This window comes from Chrysochloris asiatica, unplaced genomic scaffold (assembly GCF_000296735.1).
Source record: "Chrysochloris asiatica unplaced genomic scaffold, ChrAsi1.0 scaffold00012, whole genome shotgun sequence".
Classification (NCBI taxonomy): Eukaryota; Metazoa; Chordata; class Mammalia; order Afrosoricida; family Chrysochloridae; genus Chrysochloris; species Chrysochloris asiatica.
In genome coordinates this window covers 23,429,734-23,451,252 of record NW_006408530.1, presented here as the reverse complement: position 1 = coordinate 23,451,252, position 21,519 = coordinate 23,429,734, and the positions used below count along the sequence as shown (strand labels likewise).

At 36.7% G+C, this 21,519-nt stretch overlaps 1 protein-coding gene across 1 annotated transcript in view; it reads right to left on the bottom strand.

The window, feature by feature from the left end:
* The window catches only part of LRP1B (low density lipoprotein receptor-related protein 1B), a 2,342,762-nt gene that overhangs the window by 1,238,653 nt on the left and 1,082,590 nt on the right, over nt 1–21,519 (bottom strand). The window contains exon 11 of the mRNA XM_006834597.1: nt 18,883–19,119. Coding sequence (XP_006834660.1) covers nt 18,883–19,119 — 237 coding nt within the window. The remainder of the gene's footprint in view (nt 1–18,882; nt 19,120–21,519) is intronic.

Below are 21,519 nucleotides of genomic sequence, written 5' to 3'. Positions count from 1 at the left end.
GGTTCTGACTCGATGGCACCTGACAACAACAACAATCAAATTCTGATCATCAAGCCAACGAGGCTATGTCAAATGGGTACTATCTGCAAGTTTGGGCTTTCTTGTGTATCTCCTCTCACTTCATATCAGCTGGATGCTTCACTCTCAGCTTTAGCACTCTGTGGCTATGTCCTTGTCCATGGGATGAGGAGTCCCCAGGTCTCACCACATTTAATACCAACCAACCTTCCTCTTCTCTTTCTCATCTCCAGGTCAATGGGAGTCTATGGAATGTGGTTGAACTCATCCCATTTCTTCTTTGCTGCCTTTCCCCCTTTTCCACTCACCAGTAGACCAACATGATCGCCAGCAAGCATACATGCCTGCTCATGTGTTCCCTTTGAATTTCAGTCTTGGATGGGGTTTGTCCTGAAAGGACTGGATTGCTTGCTTTGATGGCTCCCTGGTGAACAACTTGCTTGTTCTTGTATTAGACAATCAGACTGCCATTTTTGTTTTGGAATTTTCATGCTAATCTTTCTTTCAAGAAGTATCTTCTATTCCTCTACTTGTTCCAGACTGGTCTGCTTGTCCTTTTTAGTGGGAATGACCCCCTCAGAAGGTTCTGGATTGGATTCAGTATTCCACCTAAGGTCCTATACACTAAAAGACTCCACAAGAAGCCTATTTCACTGTGCAAGTTCTAGAACTCCTTTTAGGTATTCCAATGATTTGTAGGCTGAAGGCAGGCTTACAAGCTTTCTGTAATCATGTTTCCCGATAGTCCTTTCTATCTCACTCAGTTGTCTGTTTTACAATAATAGGCAAGGGAAATCAATATTCATAAGTCAGTCAAGCATCTTCACATTGTTTCCCCTCTTCAGACTATGCCTGTATCCCTGTATCACAGACCCCTATTGTCTCAATGTTGAGCATACATCATTATTTACCTCTGTCCCATTTAGCCCATGCAAATCTGCCTCAGTGTTTCCCTGTCTACCTTGTTCTTCCATCCCCCTTCTCCTACTTGTGCATTGCCCTCCCCAACACCTGAACCGTGATGTGTCTATTCCCTACCCTATGCTCTACTTTTTCCACCCTCCAGATCCCCTCCATCTACAATCTTCCTACTGGTAAGTAACAAAGTTTTTTTTTTTCGTTTTTTTTTCTCTTTTTAGTATGGATAACTTTTTTTATGCTTTACAGTAATGGTCTTATGCAATATTTGTTCTTTTGTGACTCATTCCACTCAGCATAATGTCCTCAAGGTTCATCCATGTTATGTGGTAGCTTGCAGCTTCATTGCTATTCTTCATGGTAGCATAATATTTCATTGTGTGTATATACCAAAGTTTTTTTTATCCATTTTTCCATTGATGGGCACTAAGTCTGCCTCCATCTTTTTGCTATTGTGAATACTGCTGTTATGAAGATTAGTGTGCATGTATCTACTCTTGTTATGGCTTATATTTCTTGTGGATATATACCAATTAAAGGAATTGCTGGATCATAAAGTATTTATATTTCCAACTTTCTGCGAAAGCACCATACAGTTTTCCAGAGTGGTTGTACCATTTTGCATTTCCACCAGCAATGTAGAAGGGTCCCAGTCTCTCCACATTCTCACCAGCATTTATTATCCTCTGCTTTTTGAACTTCACTGCTATTGCTGGTATGAGATGATATCTCATTGTTGTTTTGATTTTCATCTCTCTAATGGCTAATGATTGTGAACATTTCTTCATGTTTGTTGGCTGCTGGAATCTCTTCTTTGGTGAAGTGTCTGTTCATGTCCTGTGCCCATTTTTTTTTCATTGGGTTATTTGTCTTTTTCTTGTAGAGGTGTTATAGTTTCCTATGTTGTTGTTGTTGTTAAGTGCCTTCAAGTCGGTTTCTGAGGGTGTAAATCTTTACGGGAGTAGAAAGCCTCATCTTTCTCCCACAGAGCGGCTGGTAGTTTCGAACCGCTGACCTTAAGGTTCGCAGCCTGATTCATAACCACTACGCTACCAGAGCTCTCTTTTATAGATTTTATAAATTAGTCCCTTGTCTGATATGTATTTGCAAAACATTTTTCCCATTCTGCGGGCTCCCTTTTTACTTTTTTTGGTGAAATCCTATGATGGACATAAGTTTCTAATTTTTAGTATGTCCTAATCACCTATTTTGTTTTCTTTTGTTTTTGTAATTTCCTCAGTTTGGTAGCCTATGTGTGCCCTGTATTAGAGTCCTTAAATTTGTCCCTATTTTTTCATTGATGATCTTTATAATTCTGGGATTCACATTAAGATCTTGAACCCATGCTGAGTTGTTTTTTTTGTATATTACGTGAAGTAAAGGTTTTGTTTCAATTTTTGCATATAGATTTCCAGTTCTGCCAGCACCATCTGTTGAAGAGACTATGTCTGGCAATTTACTTTTAAATGCTGTGGTTGTTAAGTGCTGCCAAGCTGGTTCTGACTCATAGTCGATCCTGTATAGGGTTTCCGAGGAGCAGTTGCTGGGTTTTAACTGCCGACCTTGTGGTTTGTAGTCTATTGCTGATCCACAGCAACACACTCATAGTTCTAAATATCAGTTAATAAAAACCCTCCCGACCACAAAGTGTGATCTGCAAGCTATCGTGACAGTGTACAAGACTTGGAGTCCTGTGTGGCACTGTAGTATAAGCACTTAACCATAAGTTCAGTCAGTGATTCAAACTTACCAGCCACTCCTCGGAAATCCTATACAGGGTTGCTATGAGTCAGAACAGACTTTATAGCACTTAAAAACAACAATAATGTGGATTTGGCATGAGTTAGGGGTCTACTAAATGTTAGTTAACAACAACAATTAAGTTAAAGGATATTTAAATAATGAAAGTAGCCTGGATTGTCAGGTTGTGGTTAAGTGCCATCAAGTCAGGTCTGATTTGTATTGGGTTTCCAAGGAATGGCTGGTGGGTCTGTACTACCAGAGTTTCAGTTAGCAGTCCAGTGTTTATCTTACAACACTACACCAGAACTCCTGGATTATCATAGTAAGACCTAAATGCTGCCACAACTATCTCTACAAAAGAAAGGTGAAGAGCCATATCACAGACAAAGAGAAGAGGAAGAGGCAAAGTGACCAGAGAGTCAGAGACGGAAGTGATGCTGCCATAAATTAAAGAATTTGGACAGCTACTAGGGACTAGAAGAAGCAAAGAAGTAACTTTCCCCTAGAGCCGCCAGATGGAGTGCAGACCTGCCAACACCTTGATTTGGAGCTTCCAGCCTCCGGAACTGTGAAAGAACAAATTGCAATTGTTTCAAGACACTCAGTCTGTGATAATTTGTTAAGAGCAGCCCTAGGAAACTAAGACATGGGTCCAAGTTAAAATAAAATAAAGCTAAGAATGTGGGCTTGGCATTAATTTCTTATGTTGTATAAATTTGACCTACAAAAAATATTTCATAAGTCTTTATGTTTTACAACAGATGGTGATACATATAACAAGGAATTAATTGGAAATTACAACCCATAATTGTCATCATAAAAACACAGCACCTATGGTTTTCCATGAGCCCTGATGTGGCACTGTAGGATAAGCACTGAGCTACTAACCGAGCTAACTGCAAGGTCACTACTGGCCACTCTAGAAATCCCTTTACAAGCTCGCTATGAGTCAGCACCAACTTGACGGCACTTAACAACAAAAACAGGGGTTTTCACTTTATCTATCCTAGTTTATCTACCTTTGGCGTGTGTATTATCTTTCTGAGTTGGAATGAATAATCACCACAGCGTGTAGACATCAATGAAATCATTTCTGACTCAAGGAGACCTTGCATGTATAGTGTAGAACTGCTTCATAGAATTTTCAAGGAATTACTTTTTTGACTTTGCAGACTACTGGGACTGTCTTCTGAGGCATCTCTTGATGGGTTCCAATCACCAACATTTGGGCCAGTAGTAGAACATTTATCAGTTTGTCCCTATCCTACAAAATATAGTAACATGCTTTAAGTAACAGGTGTACAGCATGCATGTGAACATGCCTGAGGTCATAGCTGTCTGACTTTACCCCAGATTCAGCAAATGGAAAACTCTTGTAGTACAATTCTTGTAGTACAGTTTTTTAAAGGAAAAATTGCACATTATATATGACCTGAAGCATCACAGTTCATCCTTATCTGACACGAGCAAATCAGTTGATTTATTTAATAGTGTGGCTGTTAGTTTGCCTGTGGAATGTTTTATCTTGTGAGGTTTCAGAAGTCTTTAGTCATAGACTAAAGTTTTTCCATATATTCTGTCCTCAGTGCCCAGCTGGTGTTGATTTTTGCATCCTCATTTTCATTCCAAGTTCTTTCTAACTCATTAGGCAAGAGAGGAAGAATATGCAGGCTATTCTAAATAAGAACAGAAGTCAAAGAGATATGTAGAATGCATATAACAGTCTCATTTTCTGGATGAAATAGAATGTATTAAAACATAATGGTTGCCTTAGTTAGCTAGTGCTTCTATAACAGAAATACCACAAGTCAAAGGCTTTAACAAACAGAAATTAATTCTCTCACAATTTGCTGTTGTTGTTAAGTGCCATCAAGTCAGTTCTGACCCAGAGTGACCCTGTATAAGGCTTCCAAGGAGCAGTTGCTGAGGTTGAACCATCGACCTTGTGGTCCAAACCAACTTTGCAATCTGGTGCATTAACCCACAGCCCACACCAGAGTTCCTCTCACAATTTAGGAATCTAGAAACATGAATTCAGGGCACCAGCTCTAGGGGGAGATTCTCTCTGTCTCTGTTGACTCTGGGGGAAGGTCCTTCTTTCTTTTTAACATCTGTGCAGCTGGTATTCCTTTGTGATTTCATGTATCTTCGTATTCATTTTCCCTCATACTAGGAGGTCCTTAGCAAGGGACTGTGGATCCAAAGGACATTTTCCATTCCCTGTTCTTCTTTCTTGATGACCAACAGGTCCCTTCTAATTTCTCCATTTAGCTCTTGTAAGATAAAAGGTGACGCAGGCCACACCGAGGCAAACTCCCTTTACATAGAATCAGGGCTGTGATCTGATTGAAAGTGTTGCAACCCTATATAGGGTCACTATGGTTTGGAATCGGCTCGAGGGCACTTAACAACAACAACAAAATCTCACCCTAATCCTGTTACAGCTGATTGGCTGATCATATCAGATCACATCATGGGTAATTAAATCATTACATAACTGCCAAATGACATCATTACATAATTACTAGACCACAAAGAATCCTGGCTCAGCCTAGCTACCATATATCTGTGGGGAGCACTATTTAATCCATGATAGTGGTTATCTGCTATTTTCAAAAGCATGTTGCTTGTTTTTAGTTTTCAGGCTACAAATTGTCTCTTTTTAGCATGTGGATATTTCCTATTTGATGCAGTGACATGTACAAGAGATAAGAATGCCACAACATGCCTCACAGATAAAGTAATCTAAAGCTAAAAGTAAAAGGTGCTAAGAATTGTGAAAGTTCTGAGATGTTATTCTACTTTCAAATTGAAAGTTAGCCCACTATTGTTTTATGGTTGATAATTGAAAACATGAGACTCCTGGGTTAAATGTGCACGGTACAATAAGAAGCAACTGGGATAGGCCCATCCACACTCAAAGAAAATTGTATTACAGAGGAATCTTGAACTAAGAAATCCAAATCTGCTGCAACAGGAAGTAAGCATTTCTGTCCTTTTCATTGGAAGAAGATGCTATCTTTATTTTTCAATGCTGTTTTCTATACTAATATTCTTAAAAAAATAATTTGAAATGAAAAGCAATAGGTGCTTCACTTGAAGACATGCAAAAATGTAAGTGACCCATGCTGCTGTTGGTAAGTGTCATTCAGTCTGTTCTGACTCATAGTGACCCTGCATAGGGTTTCTGAGGGTGTAAACCTTTATGGAAGCAGAAAACCTCTTCTGTCTTCAGTAGAGCAGCTGGTAGTCTCAAACTATACCAGTCCAGTGCTTATCCTGCAGTCACATTGGTCTTGTGATCCATGGAGAATATTGAAAAGTTACATTTTGGTAGAATCTGATCAATGCAAGAAAGTACAGAAAACAAGTTGTTATGCTAATATGATCACAGATGAATGATCATTTCTGAATTCCAGAATGCTAATGGAAAATTTCTACTGTGTTATATTACTGAGCTTTACCATACCTTAAAACATATTGCTTAGTTACAATGCCTCTGGATCTGGGAATGAATTTAGTGAATTTCTTTAGGCAGGGGAAGGAATGCTTTGGCTTTATTCTTTTCAGATTTAATAATGCATAGTATATACGATGGAGGGCAGAGTAGTTTCCAAGTTAAAGAATTCTCTACAGATACGAAATAGGTATGTTACTCCTTTTCATTATTCCATTAACATTTTTTAGGTAATATCAAAAGATTCAGTATGAATGGGAATGCTGATATTTTGCTATGTGATTCTGCCTATTTATAGAATAGTTAAAAATATTTCAACTTCTGGAACATAAAATACCATTGTTGTTCTTGGATATTGCTTTTAATCTTATAAACTAGGCTTCATTTGTAAAACCATTTAGAATTTATTGCATTAGTACCAAATTACTCAGTCTTTTTCATATTAAATGAAAAGGCAACTCTATTAGTAGTCACATGAGCAACTGTATTTATAGAAAGTGACTTGTATTAGCCATATTTTCTAGTAAGTTTGATATTTGTGTATTTTGTCATTCAAACAATTATATTTCAACTGGCAATTTTAACTGAACTTTTAAGAGAAAAGAAAAAGTAGCATATGTTTTGCTTAACCATCGTATTTAGTAAAAGATTCTTATAGTTAAACCCCAAGTAAGGTTTAAAATCAGAAGCTGGAACTCTTCATCTTATTTAAAATTGCCATGACAAAGAGCAAGTGTATCATCCCAAGTGACTCTTCTTCTTGGAGCTTACTTTAACAAACTAAATTACACAAAGTACACTTGTTTCAGAGGAAGTCCTGGTGTGATATATTTGTTTCAGACCAAAGGAAACACAAGACAGAAAAAGATGATAGGTAATTGTGGTGTAGAAGACCAAGTTCTTATGAGCAGTTTATTTCACAAACCCTTACATCCATGTCTAAAGAAAACACACATACTCACAAGTCTCCTTGATCCATAGGTTCAAAACAAAACAACACAAAACACTCTTGAGGCACTAGACCAAGAAAAATACCTAGTAAATAAAACCAATTAAGAAATAAGTTATAATGTTAATATGCTTGGCTGTCTTTTGAATCTAGGTTTCCCTTACCTACTATTGTAAAATAGACACTTGAGGGAGAGAGAAAGGAATAGCCAGAAACATCACAATAGAAAGGTTGTAAGTCTATCTTCAGCCTATAACTGATTAGAATACCTAAGATGGGGCTAGAACTTGCCCAGTGAAGGAGGCTTTCTATGGAACCTTTGCATTGCATAAGACCATAGTTGGAATCCTGATACCCATCCAGAATCTTCAGAGGTAGAAAATTTCCACTTGAAAGGACAAGCAGACCAGCCTGGAACAGCTCGAAGAACAGAAGATACTTCTTGAAAGAAGACCAGCAGAAAAAATAAAAACAATAATGGCAATCTGATTAACTACTACAAGAACAAGCAAGTTCTTCACCTGAGAGTCATCAAGGCAAATGGTTGGGTCTCCTCAGGGCAAATCCCCTTCCAAGACTGAGACTCAAGGGGAATACACGAGCAGGCATGTGGTCTTGTTGGTGACCACATTGGTCTACTGGTAAGGGAAAATGAGGGAAAAACACCAATGAAGTTGTGAGCTAAGTCTGACCGTGTTCAATAGATTTGTGTCAACCTGGGTTGAGACCTGGTTGGCCAGAAGTATGGCAAGTCCTGGGGACTCCTGGACCTAGGGACAGGGACATGGCCACAGAAGACTAGAGCAGAAAGTGAAGCATTCAGCTGAAATGAAGTGAAGGGAGACGCACAAGAACACCCATACTTGCACATAGTACCACTTGACCTGGCTTCAATGGCTGGATGATCAGAATTCAACTAGTGGAAGACAGAAGAGGGGAAAATCTACTACAATTTGATGAACTTGACCTATACTCATGGATGTAGTAGCTCAAAAGAGGGAATGGATCTTTATACCTAGGATCATTCCCACCCCCTCAGTACACAGGGTTGATAAGGATGGGCAACTTAGACATTGGCTACCTAAAATGGGCAGGGGGGTGGCCACAAAGGCACAAAATGACTGGCTTACAAGCTTTCAAGAAGGAGCCTAGTTCCAGAGGGTACGGGGGAAGGTAGACTTTCCACTGAGGGATTTCCAATCTGTCAGGGTGGGGCTAGTGAAAGGAGATGGGGATAAGACTCCTGTGGTTCAATAGTGAATAATTGCTATCAGTACTGACTGTGAGAGTTACAAATGTAAAGGTAGACGTTTTGTAACAAAAGGAAAGAGTGATTGATTTTGCAGTCCAGGAGTAGAGGACACTGTGACCATCATCAGAGAAGAGCAGAATGCAGGACCCAACCCAGAGAAGCAGTGCTGCCAGAGATGGAGGCAGAGATGATGACCTGGAGAGATGGAATGGCTGGGGACACTGGACTCAGGGAGGGAGAGGAGCTGTGTGCTGACAGCCGGGGGGCAGGCTTGTAGGGTGTACCCTTTGGTTGTTTGATAATGCATGGAGGGGATTGTAATCATTGCAATGAAACAAAATACGATAGCCAATGTTCTCTTCTATAAACTATCACTCAATTCACAATAAATACTTAAAAAAAAAAGAAAGAAACTAGCTATAAAATCAGTATTTTAAGAATGAAGTAAGCCTAAGGAGACATATACTCCAGCTTCTGCATTCTACAAATAATTGTTTTAATGTCCTTGAAAAAGTTGAACTCATAAGGATCAATAATTAGTTAATAGTCAATGCAATGTTTGGAAACTTGATTCACAGTTTATTGAAGGTTCTCTATATTAAAATTTGATCTCTGGGACTGTAAATATAAAAATAATCACCAAAAGCAGAAGTCTAGGAAAGTTCATATAACCAGTATTTCATTGAAAGGAGGAAAAAATGAGGCATGGAAGAAGGGAAGGAAGTGGAGATAAAATAAGATTATTCCAGTAAGAGTGCAAACTTCATAATCAATACCAGCCTTCATAAAAGTAAAGAGTGCTTTTCAGAACCAAATATCAAGTAGATCAAGGATTCTCAAATTTTGCAAAATGTTAGCAGAATTATCCACTTTGTTGACTCTTGGAAAATTAATCAGTATTATAGAGCCTCAGTTTCCTCAAACTCAAATATGAATAATAATCAATTACACCTTATTAAGATTAAAAGGGAGACCTGCTATGGCGCTGTAGGTTAATGCACTGGACTTTAAAGTATGTTTGAATCCTAAGGTCAGTAATTCAATCTCACCAGCTGCTCCTCAGAAACACTATACAAGGTCTCTGTGAATAGCATCTGTCTTGAAGGCACTTAACAACAATAGGATTAAAAGAGATAATAATAAACAGAAAATGCCTTGCTGTTGTTGTTAGGTGCCATCAAGTGGGTTCAAACTAATAACAGTCCTTTGCATAACAGAATGAAACACTGCCTAGATGTAATCAAAATTTCAATAAATAAGTTACCATTTTCTTCAAAAATATACTTGATAACTGTGGATATTCAACAAATATGTATATGAAGGGAAATAAAATACTAAAGGTAAAAGAAACAGAATAAGACCCAAGACACTGGAATCGATTATATATGTACAAGGAAAAAACAACTAAATTCAATGTGGAAAAAACTGATGAAATTCAAATAAGAATATTATTTAATAGTATTTGTATTTATATCAGTTTTTCTGCTTTTAATAGTATGGTTTTATATGCTTGAAGCTTGGTAACTCTGTATGATAAACACTTGACTGTGAACCACAAGATGGGGTCTCCAGCTCACCAGCTACTGTGTGGGACAATTATGAGGTTTTCTACTCCTGAAAAGATTTAGACTACATAGCGTCACTATGAGTCAAAACTTCTTGATTACACTTAAAAGCAACAACAAATATGATGATAACAGAAGGGGAACCTGAGGTATACAAAAACTCAGTACTAGACTCGTAAATTTTCTATACATTTAAAATTAGTTCAAAATGAAAGTATTTTATTTTAGCAAAATAAATGAAGGAATGGTTATGACAAGGCATTACTCTTGACAGTAGATGTTAATTTATGAGAAAAAAAAAGTAGTCAAAATAGTTATGTTAACTCTGTATTTTGCAATGATTCTGGTATAGTAAGTAAACAATTTAAATTATTATAATTCTATGAAGACCATAATAATTGTAGCAAAGCAAGAAACATTTAAGATAGGTTTCTTAAGCACTAAGAAGAAAATGCAACAAAGAAAAAGGAATTGGGTTAAAGAGAGACATGGGATCATCTACTGGAAGAGCATTTCAAGCTGAAGGAAAAAGTGCAAATCTCTTCAGATTAAACCACACCCAATATATTCAGGAGTGATGTAGAAAACACTGGGATGAATCAAGGAAATATTACATGTTCTTCTTGTTGTTTGGTGACATGGAGTCAGTTTCCACTCATAGCAACTTTGTATGTAACACAAGAAAACAATGCCCAGTCCTGAACCATTCTCACAATTATAGTTATATTTGAGCCCACTGTTGATGCCACTGTGTCAATTCATCTCATTGAAAGTCTTCCCTTTTTTCTCTCACCCTCAAATTTTCCAGTCGTGATGTCTTGGCCCAGGTATTGGTCCCTCCTAAAAACATGTCAACAGTAAGAGAAACAAAGGGAGCATTCTGGCATTACCTCTTACAAGACAGATTTGTTTGTTCCTCTGTCAGTTTATGGTACTTTAAATATTCTTTGACAGCAGCATAATTCAAATGCATTGATTCTTATCTGGTCTTCCTTATTCATGGTTCAATTTTAATATGCATATGAGACAAAATACTATGGGTTAGATCAAGCACACATTTGTCCTCAAAGTGATATCTTTGCACTTCAGCACTTTAAAGAGGTCTTGTGCAAGAGATTGCCTAATGCAATTTGTCATTTGATTTCTTGACTGCTGTTTCCATGTGTGCTGCTATTGGATCCAAGCAAAATGAAGCCTTTGACAATGTCAATCTCTACTCCATTTATATAATGTTATTTATTGGTCCAGTGGTGAGAATTTTTGTTTTCTTTACATTGAAGTGTAATCCATACTGAAGGCTGTGGTCTTTGATCGTCTTCAGTATTTCAAATCTTCAGTATTTCTCTTCCAGGAAGCAAAGTTCTGTCTTCTACATATCACAGGTTGTTAATAAGCCGTATTCCAATTTTGATGCCACATTATTCATATAATCTAATTTTTTGGATTATTTGCTTGGTAAACAAATTAAGTATGGTGAAAGGATCTTTCCTGATTTTAAACTATTCACTATCCCCTTGTTCTATTCAAACGACTACATCTTGGTTTATATACAGTTTCCTCATAAGCACAATCACCTTTTATGGAATACCCATCATTTGTGCCATTATTCAAAGTTTGTTAAGATCCACATAGTCAAATGCCTTTGCATAGTTGATAAAGCACACAAAGCATAATCATCTTTCTGGTATTCTCTGCTCTCAACCAACATCCATCTGACATTAGCAGTGATATCCGTAGTTCCTTCTGACCTGCTTTGAATTTCTGATCACTCCCCATTGATGTACTTCCCTTTTGGTTTTCTAACTTCAGATCTTTTATTATAATTCCTGTTTTTCTCTTCTTGAACTAACTTCTGCAATTTTCTATTCAGTTCTTTTACTTCATCATTTCTTCCAATTGTTTCAGTGTCTTTACGTTTGAGAGCATATTTCAGAGTGTCTTCTGACATCCACTTTGGACTTGTCTTTGTTTCTTGTCTTTTTGATGACCTTTAGTTTTCTTTGTGTCTAATATTATTAATGTTGAAATATTAATGAAATTAATTCAAAATATTACATTATTGAATGCAAAATAAACATTATTCAAAATATTAATTTAACCAAATTGTAATACTATAACTTTTTTCTGGACTTTAGACATAAGAGACTAATGCATCAACTCTCTTCATGAGATGGTCTCCAATTCAGGCCACATTTTGGCTTTTGTGGACTTGCTTTAATTTTCTCAGCTTCAGCCTCAACTTGTATTTAAGCAATTGATAATCTGTTTCACTGTCAGGCCTTGTTTTGTCTGATAATATTGAGCTTCTCCATTTTTTTCTCTACAGATGTAGTCATTCTGATTCTTGTGTATTTCAGCTAGTGAGGTCCATGTGTATAGTTGCTGTTTATGTTGTTGAAAAAAGGTATTTGTAATGAATAAGTCATTGGTTTTGCAAAATTCTACCATGCGTCCTCTGCATTGTTTCTATCACCAAGCACACATTTTCCAACTACTGATCCTTCCTCTTTGTCTCCAACTTTATTTCTCATTGTAATGTCCAGTAATAATCAATGTATCTTGATTACAAGTTTAATCAGTTTTAGAGTGAAGAAGTTGGTACAATTATTCAATTATAAACTATATTATAGAAAAAGAAATTAAACAAGCAATATCTTTCCCTGTACAGGGTTGCTATGAGTCAGAACCAACCTGAAAACACTTAACAACAACAACGGTGTTGGGTTTCTGAAGCTATAAATCTTTATGGGAGCAGAAAGTCTTATCTTTCTCCTATGGAGCAACTGGTAAATTCGAACTGCTGACCTTTTGGTTAGCAGCCCAACTCATATACTCACTATGCTACCAGGAAGCCTTAGTAAAGAAGTAAACACAAACTAATGTTTGTTTCAAATATGCATTCTTGGAGTTGAGCAAAATTTACTGAAATTCCACAGATATAAAATAGTTTAAAATGAAGAATGTGTTGTCATAGCTAAAGATGTTTGCTGTTATTGATAGAAGCAAATACTTTGAAACTATTTGTTTCAGAACAATATATTCAAATATATTACAAAATGTTTTATTAAATTCCATGGAATTGGTTTTGACTCACAGTGACCCTTTATTAGGTTTCCAAGGAGCAGCTGGTAAGTGTGAACCATAGAATTTGTGGCTAGCAGTGCAATGCTTACCCTCATGTACCTCAGCAGGTCTCCATATTTCAAGATGTAATTGTTGTTAAGTGTCATCAAGCTGGTTCCAACTCATAACAATTCTATATACGGTGTCCAAGAATCAGCTTGTAGATTTTAACTGCCAACCAGTCCAGTCCTTATCCTACAGTGCCACACCAGGACTTCTGTATTACAAGGTAGCCTTATTTTAATCTCAAAAAGTATAGTTTTGATTTTGTAGCAAAGTGGGGAGTGATTAACTTATCAGTCTAGGAACGGAGAACCCTGGGACCATCGATGGAGAAGAGCGAAGAGCGGAATCCTACCCAGAGAGGCGGTGGGGTCTGAGATTGAGGCAGAGAAGACGACATCATGAGATGGTGTGGCTGGGGACTTGGGATCAGGAGATAGAAAGGGGCTGAGGACTGTGGTGGCGGGGGGCAGTGTGTGTGCAGGCTTATAGGGTACACCCTTGGTTGGGTGAGGATGCATGGACGAGATGGTAACTATGCCAATGAAATGATGTATGATGGAATGAATGTAAAGCTGATGTTCTCCCATGTAGACTATCACACAATTCACAATAAAACATTTTAAAAAAGAAAAAGAAAAGTATAATTTTGTTTACCTGAAATAATAGTAAGTTAAGTTTTACTATTTGAAATTCCTCATTTTAAGAAAAATTGAAATCATTTTTAGTTGACAAAATGACTACTAATCATATCATAAAATAGATCATATCTTGGTTCCTGTCTAAAGTTATTCATTACTCTTACACTTCATTACACCTACATAAATTCTGAGTTAAGAGGAAGACTGAATTGTGGAAACACGTGTAGCTTCTATAGATTCCAACCGAGTAGAAACCACTATAAAGAACTATGCAAGGCCAGCGTAGCGAATGATTTTCTTGACTGCTATAACAAATTGCTACAAGCTTGGTGAATAAATAACACATATTGATTATGCAGTTTTGGAGGCCAGAAATAAAAAAGTAGTTTCATGGTGAGATAGAGTAAATTGTGTTCCCCCAAAAAATGTCTGTCAACTCAGTTAGGCTATGATTCTCAGTATTGTGTGATTGTGCTCTATTTTGTAATGTGTTATAAATGCTAACCTAGAGAACAGACATGGCACCAGCAAGAGAATGTTGCTAGAAATATGTATGTTAATGTGCTTCTGGTGATTCGTTAAAGGAAAATGGTAAACATGTGAGTGAACAATGAAGGAAGGGCAATGCTTTTTATAGAGTGGCAAAGAACCTGTCTAAGTTTGCTGGAAGGTAAAATTTTAAGTGGTGAAATTGGATATCTGGTTAAGGTTATTTCTAAAGAAGTTCTTTAAAGGGCCATATGGTTTCTCTTTGTATAATAACATTTGAGGGGAAAGAGATGGACTTGAAAATGAATGGTTAATATGAAACCAAACCTTAAAAGGTTTGGAAAATTCTGTTGTTGTTGTTAAATGCCATTAAGTCAGTTCCAACTTTTAGTGACCCTGTATAGGCTTTCCAAGGAGTAGCTAGTAGGTTTGAACTGCTGACCTTGTGGCTTGCAGTCCAGGGTTGATCCTGCAGTGCCATACCAGGAGTCCAATTTTTAGTAATGGGTGTGTCAATAATGCAAATTGGTAAGCATTTTGTCATTAAAGTATTCTACTTTTATTAAATCAATAATGTCTTCATTTCATATATACTTTAAATAATTATGAGATATGTGAATCACAAATGGATAACTTTCCTTTCTTATTTAACTATTAATGTTTTAACTCACAAAGTTTGAAAAACAGAGCTGATAGGATATTCCTAAATTAAAAGACTTCAAATCAATCTCTGGGAGGATAACAAAAGGCAAAGAATAAATGAAGTGGGATCTTGTTTCAAGGTACTTTTGTTATTTTTTTTTCATTATAGAAAGGGTCTGACCTTACACTAAAGACACCTAAGTTATTTATATTTTACATACAAACAGCAGAATCTTTATAGCTTTGTTCTTAAAGCAATATTACTAACTTTTCCTTAGACACAGAATTTCTACCAAGCTCACAAAACCATTTGCCAAAAAAAACAAACTTCGTCTTTAGATTGAATGGTAGCTACTCAAGTCAAATGAGGGAATACAGATAGAACCTAAATGCCCTAATTCTAAGATTCACAGATCATTTGTCAAATGCAATCTTCCATTTTGACATGTTGTTTTCAATCAGAATATCTAATATCATTTTCCTGTAAAGCTAATAAAAAGATGTTAAACTGACTCTTGATATTAGGGTACCATTTCTAAATGCATTTGTAGTGTGACGTCCTATAAAATGTCCTCAAAACTCATAACTATCAAAGCAACACCATACAGATTTTCCTAGCAGTCACATAGCTATTATAGCAGAATTCGGTTGCTGTCATAGAATGGGAAGAAACACCAATATCACTGGTAAGTTATGTTATCAGACTTAATATTACTAACTAGAACACTAAGTCACAGCAAAGGAACACTTTTTAACAAAGAAACTAAGGCACTTCTTTATGACATTTTTGTTGTTGCCATTGTTGTATGTCATTAAGTCAGTTCTGACTCATAGTAACCCTGTATAGGATTTACGTACAGGGTTATTACGTACCCCATTAAATGTTAAGTCATGGTAGATATAAAATGTCTTATTGTTGTTGTTGCTAAAAGTCATTGAGTACGTTCCGACTCATAGTGACCCTATCTAGGGTTTCCAAGGAGTCTGTCGTGGGATTGAACCACCAACCTTGTATTTAGCTGCCCAGTGCTTATCCGACACCCCAGGACTCATATTGTCTTAATTGTTGTTGTTGTTGTTAAGTGCCGTCGAGTCGGTTCCGACCCATAGCGACCCTGTACAGGGTTTCCGAGGGTGTAAATCTTTACGGGAGTAGAAAGCCTCATCTTTCTCCCGTGGAGCAGCTGGTAGTTTCGAACCGCTGACCTTAAGGTTTGCAGCCCGATTAGTAACCACTACGCTACCACAGCTCCTTATTGTCTTAATAGTAAACTACAAAAATAGAGGTTTGGGTTTTGGTTTTCACTTCACACTATATTTGTCGTACATGGAAAATGTACTTTTTATCATGAAATATCTATCTTAAAGACGAACTGTGTCAAACGAGTAAATCTCTATTGTTTCCCCATTCCCTCCAATTTATAGGCGAGATCACCATTTAGTACCATTCATGCTGTAAATAATAGCATTCCATATCTCTGTTATTGTTTCCTCTCTTCCTCTCGTGGATTAAGTCTTCACTTCAATACCAAATTAATTGTCCTAAAATGTCATTTCATTCTTGTTGTTGTTGTTATGTACCGTGGAGTCGGTTCCGACTCATAGTAACCCTGTACAGGGTTTCCGAGGCTGTAAATATTTACGGGAGCAGAAAGCCTCATCTTTCTCCTGTGGAACAGCTGGTAGTTTCGAACTGCTAACCATGAGATTCGCAGCCTGACTCGTAACCACTACGCTACCAGTGGGAAATATCACTTTTGGCCTCTTGTCCCTTCAGTATAAAATCTAAACCTCTTCTTCTCACATACACACAGACTTTAACTTTGCTGTTGTTGTGAAGTGTCGTAGAGTCGGTTCCTGTATAGGATTTTCTAGGAGTGACTGGTGAGCATGAATCGCCCACTTTAGGGCTCGAAGCGACTTTGCAGTCCAGCGCATTAAAGCACAGCATCAATCACTTTACAGCCTTTCAATGTCCACATCTTCTGAGACTATTTTTATCTGCAAACAAACCTACCAGTGTGGTCTGCTTAAATGTTCTCATTGTCTTTGTGGAAACTGTTTGTACTTAATTAAAACGGGGGGAGGGGAATTCCTCCTTGCTGAAACACCTTCTCCCCATTTTATATTTTCTTCTAAAATCCAATCCAAATAGCACATTCTCCATAAGGACTTCTATGACCATACCTACTTACAGGCATCTCTTCATCCCCGTGCAATCCCATTTAGTCTTCATTAATCATATACTTATTTGGCACACCTTTGGACTTACAATAAAATTCTGTAAGGCACTGAATATTTTTGTGTGCTTCTATTATCTCCTTGAAAGTAGTACAGTGTTCTTCTCTTAACAAGTCTCATTGTCTCCTAAAATAACTTGGACAATGTTCTTCATATAATAAAGCACACAATTAATGTTCACTAAGTCACAGATTTCTAACATAGTTAAAAAATAAGCAGATTTTATAACGAAGAAGATAAGTTCCAGAATTATTACTTAATGGAGCCAAAAAGGATGACTATCAATAATAGATCTAGTTTTGCTTCATTGTTAACACTTTATCTACTTGTTCCAAAACTAAAATGTTTTGTTATTTGATTGGTTACTCCTAAACTAAATAATCTATGAAATGATTTGTTCATAATAAGGATATAGTCATACAGATAGCCCTGGTATGGCACTGTGGGATAAAGCAAGGTAGGTTTGAAGCACAAGGTCAGTTTGTCAGCAGTTCAAACTCACAAGCTGCTCCATGTAAACCCTATACTCAAATCTCTTAAATAAAATGTTGTATTATTTGCATATAACCTATGTATATCCTCCTGTGTACATTAAATCATCTTCAGATTACTTATGGAGTCCTGGTGTGGTGCTGTAGGATAAACATATCAAAGTCAGTTTTAACTGCAAGGTCAGCAGTTCTAACTCACCAGACATTCCTCAGAAACCCTATACAGGGTCACTCTAAGTCATATCACCTTGATGGCACTTAGCAGTAACAATAACAACAACAGATTATTTATAATACCTGGTGGTGGTGGTGGTGGTGGTGGAGTGCCATGGAGTCAGTTCTCACTCATAGTGACCCTTGTGCAGAGTTTCTGAGACTGTAAATCTTTATGGGAGCAGAAAGCCTCATCTTTCTCCCATGGAATGGCTGGCAGTTTCGAACTGCTGACTTTGAGGTTAAGGGGCCCAACTGGTAACCACTATGCTACCAGAGCTCCTTACCTAATGCTATGTAAATACTGTATAAATAGCACTTTATGGACCCTCTTAGGGATTGCTTTGACCACTTACTTGGGTTTTTTATCCACAAATATTTTTTTATCTGACGTTGGTTGAATCTTTAGAAATAGAACACCGGGAAATAGAGAGCTTACTATACATAATTAAAGCTTCTGTGGAGATACTGATACTTCAAGGACAACCCTAGAGAACTCTATTATAATGATTTATAATAGAAGACATGCAAGATCCATGATGACAATGAGAGCACTGATTATTTTAAATGTTCTTTGAGTTTCATAAACAATATTCTAACGGAACACAAACATTTATAAAATAGCTCTCATTTGTCTTATGCTGTTTTGAAGTGCTGTAGAGTTGGTTCCAACCCATAGCGACCCTGTATAGGTTTTCTGAGAAGCAGCTGGTGAGCTCGAACCGGCAACCCTGTGGTTCAAACCAACTTTGCAGTCCAGTGCATTAGGCCACAGTGCCACACCAGGACACTATAAATGTCTATATAAGATATTTGTCTTATAGCACTGTAATTATCTCATTGTAAATCTGTATTTTATCATAAGGTGGATAATATCCCAGCATAATTTCTACAATATTTAAAATGTAGGAGACAATCGAAAAATTCTATTTTTTATATAAGGTCTTAATACTCTGGTATGTGAAAAACATGAAGAAATAATGATTTTAACAAACAAAAAAATAAGATTAACAAATATTTTAAAATAAGCAAGAACTTGGGATGCAGTTAAAGTTAGTCTACCATACATTGGATTAATCCTCTTAAAGTATTTTCTCTTAGGGCAGCTTGATGCTAATGTCACACAGTGTCACTTACCATCTTTCAGGATGGTTTCCCGCTCTGTGCCATCTATCTTCTGCCGGCCAATTAGGAAACTGGTGGTGTCAGCAAAGTAGATAAAATTGGTTTCTGCATGAAAATCTAAAGCACGAGGGTTTACCAGATTTTCTATAGGGATCATGTATTCATCAGCTATCTTGGTATTCAAGTCCATTCCTCTAACAATTCCTGGGCGTCCTTTCCCATAAAAAAGGAACAACTCATTCTTTGGTCCTGCAGAAGAAAGATTATAAACATAAACAACTGATGCTGCCTAATCGTCTTTACACTGTGTAATGCCACTGTTTAATTAACTGGCACAATTAGCGTTTTTTTTCTTTTTTAATTCAATACCAAAAATTAAACTCTAAAATATGCCAAATGTATCTAGATGCAAGAAGGCCAGTTAATTGCATTACTTTAATTAAAACAGAAATTACTTCCGTGAATAGGTTATATTTAGTCAATTATTCTTTTGTCTGTAACTGTCTGTGCAGCAAAAACATGACAGATCATTGTACAACTTGTAACAGTGTAAAATGGACATTTATTAAAACATCCGGCACATTTAAACTAACAATCTATTACAATGTGTCTAACACTTTATGAAGATACTAACTGTGGCATTAATTATATTTGACAATGCTGCAAACTTCAGAAAATTTAAAGCACAACACTTAGGGTTCGTATCTACAGACTATCAGAAGTAAACACAAAGAATTTAATAGCATCACTGACTTGCATTTGGATATAGTTTAGTGGAACAAACAGAGGACTTTTATTTTTTAAAGAAATGAACTCAACAGACAGTTATAGTATCAATTTTAAAATTCACATCTTAATTAAGATGTTAGATGCTGATTCAGTCTGCCAGTAACTCTGAGTACATCACAACCCTTATCAAAACCACAACCACCAAAAACAGTATTTTAAGTTAAAAATGTCAGCATCAAGATAGTTTTATGTATAGAATAAAAAGACCCTATCAGACTTTTACAGGAAAAATACATACAAAGCTCTCAAATTACTATGCTTGACTTAGTCTATAAAATTTTGAGGGAAATACTTCATTTGAAAGAGAAAATCAACTGAGCTTTATTAATAAAACAGAATACAAATAAGCCAGCAGCATTTGGGTAATGGTGCTATTACTGAGATACTTAGTAAAGTAACATTACAGAAAATTTAGAAACAAAAGAAAATTAAAAAAATCAGCAATTGCTGATACCTCCAACCTTTAGTACAAATCATATGGGATAAGTCAAAAAGTATTGCAACTAAGTCATATAAACCTTTGTTGTTGTTGTGTGCTGTCAAATTGATTCCAAAGCACAATGATCCTGAACAGAGTTTTGAGAGGGACTGGTGGGTTTGAACTGCCAACCTTGGTGTTATCAGCCCAGTGCTTATCTTACAATGCCACACCAGCCTTCATAGAAACATTTACTAGGGAAAAATATCAAAATGTGAAGTTATTGTTTCTCAACATATCCTTCACCTAGGTTTATACTATGTGAAGAAGTTGTTCCCATCTATGTAACCTTTACCCAAAGAATTTTGCACTCTTCCTCATACATCTCATCAAAATGGCAGTTTCAGCATCCTTGAGGGACTTAAATTGTGTTCCATTTAAATGATCTTTGAATCTGAGGAATGTAAACAAGACTGAAGGGCAAGATGCAGGCTATGTAGGATAGATAAGGTGAGGTTTCCAAATCAAATTCTTATAGAAGAGTCCTTGCTACCCTTGCAGAGTGATACATTGTGTGATAGAAAACAAAATACTTGGCACAGTGTTCCTGTCCTCTTTCTCACCAATGTAGTTTCAGATGTTCTTCAGACTTATTCCTAATAAGTCCCCCTGTTCATCCTATATCCTTTAAGAGAGTCTATCAAGACTATCCATTTGTACTTCCAAAAACACAGTTGCCATAACTTTCTGAGCTGACCTTTCTGCTTTGAATTTAATGGATTCAGCAGATCTCCTCAGAAACCACAGTTATGATTAGACTTTTTTTTTTTTTTGGAAAGGACACTAATGAGGCTAAGACAAGTGCATTACACAGACAACTTGCTTGCAGCCATAAACTGGTGACAGATACATGTTTAAATACATTTGTGAATGAATGGACTGGAACCTAATAGTAATAGATTTTGCTTACCTTTGTATTATTATTTTAGATGGTTAGTTATTTGTTTTTATTTTTCTTTTAAAATTATTAGTTGTGACTTTTAATGCATATAAATGAATATGTATAACAAATTCCATGGACCTCGAACAAGGATGAAATAAATTCCATCTGTCTTGCTTTAGGCAAATCTGCTGCACAAGACATTTTTAAAATGTTGAAGAGCAAAGATGTCAGCTTGAGGACTAAGATGTGCCTGACCCAAGCCATGGTATTTTCAATAACCTCATATGCATGCGTAAGCTGGACAGTGAATAAGGAAGAACATAGAAGAATTGATGCTTTTGAGTTATGGTGTTGGAGGAGAATATTGAAAGTGTCATGGACTAACAAAAGAACGAATAAATCCATTTTGGAAGAAATGCAGCCAGAGGTACTCCTTGAAAGCCAAGATAGTCAAACTTCGTTTCTCATACTTCAGACATATTGTCAGGAGGGACCAGTC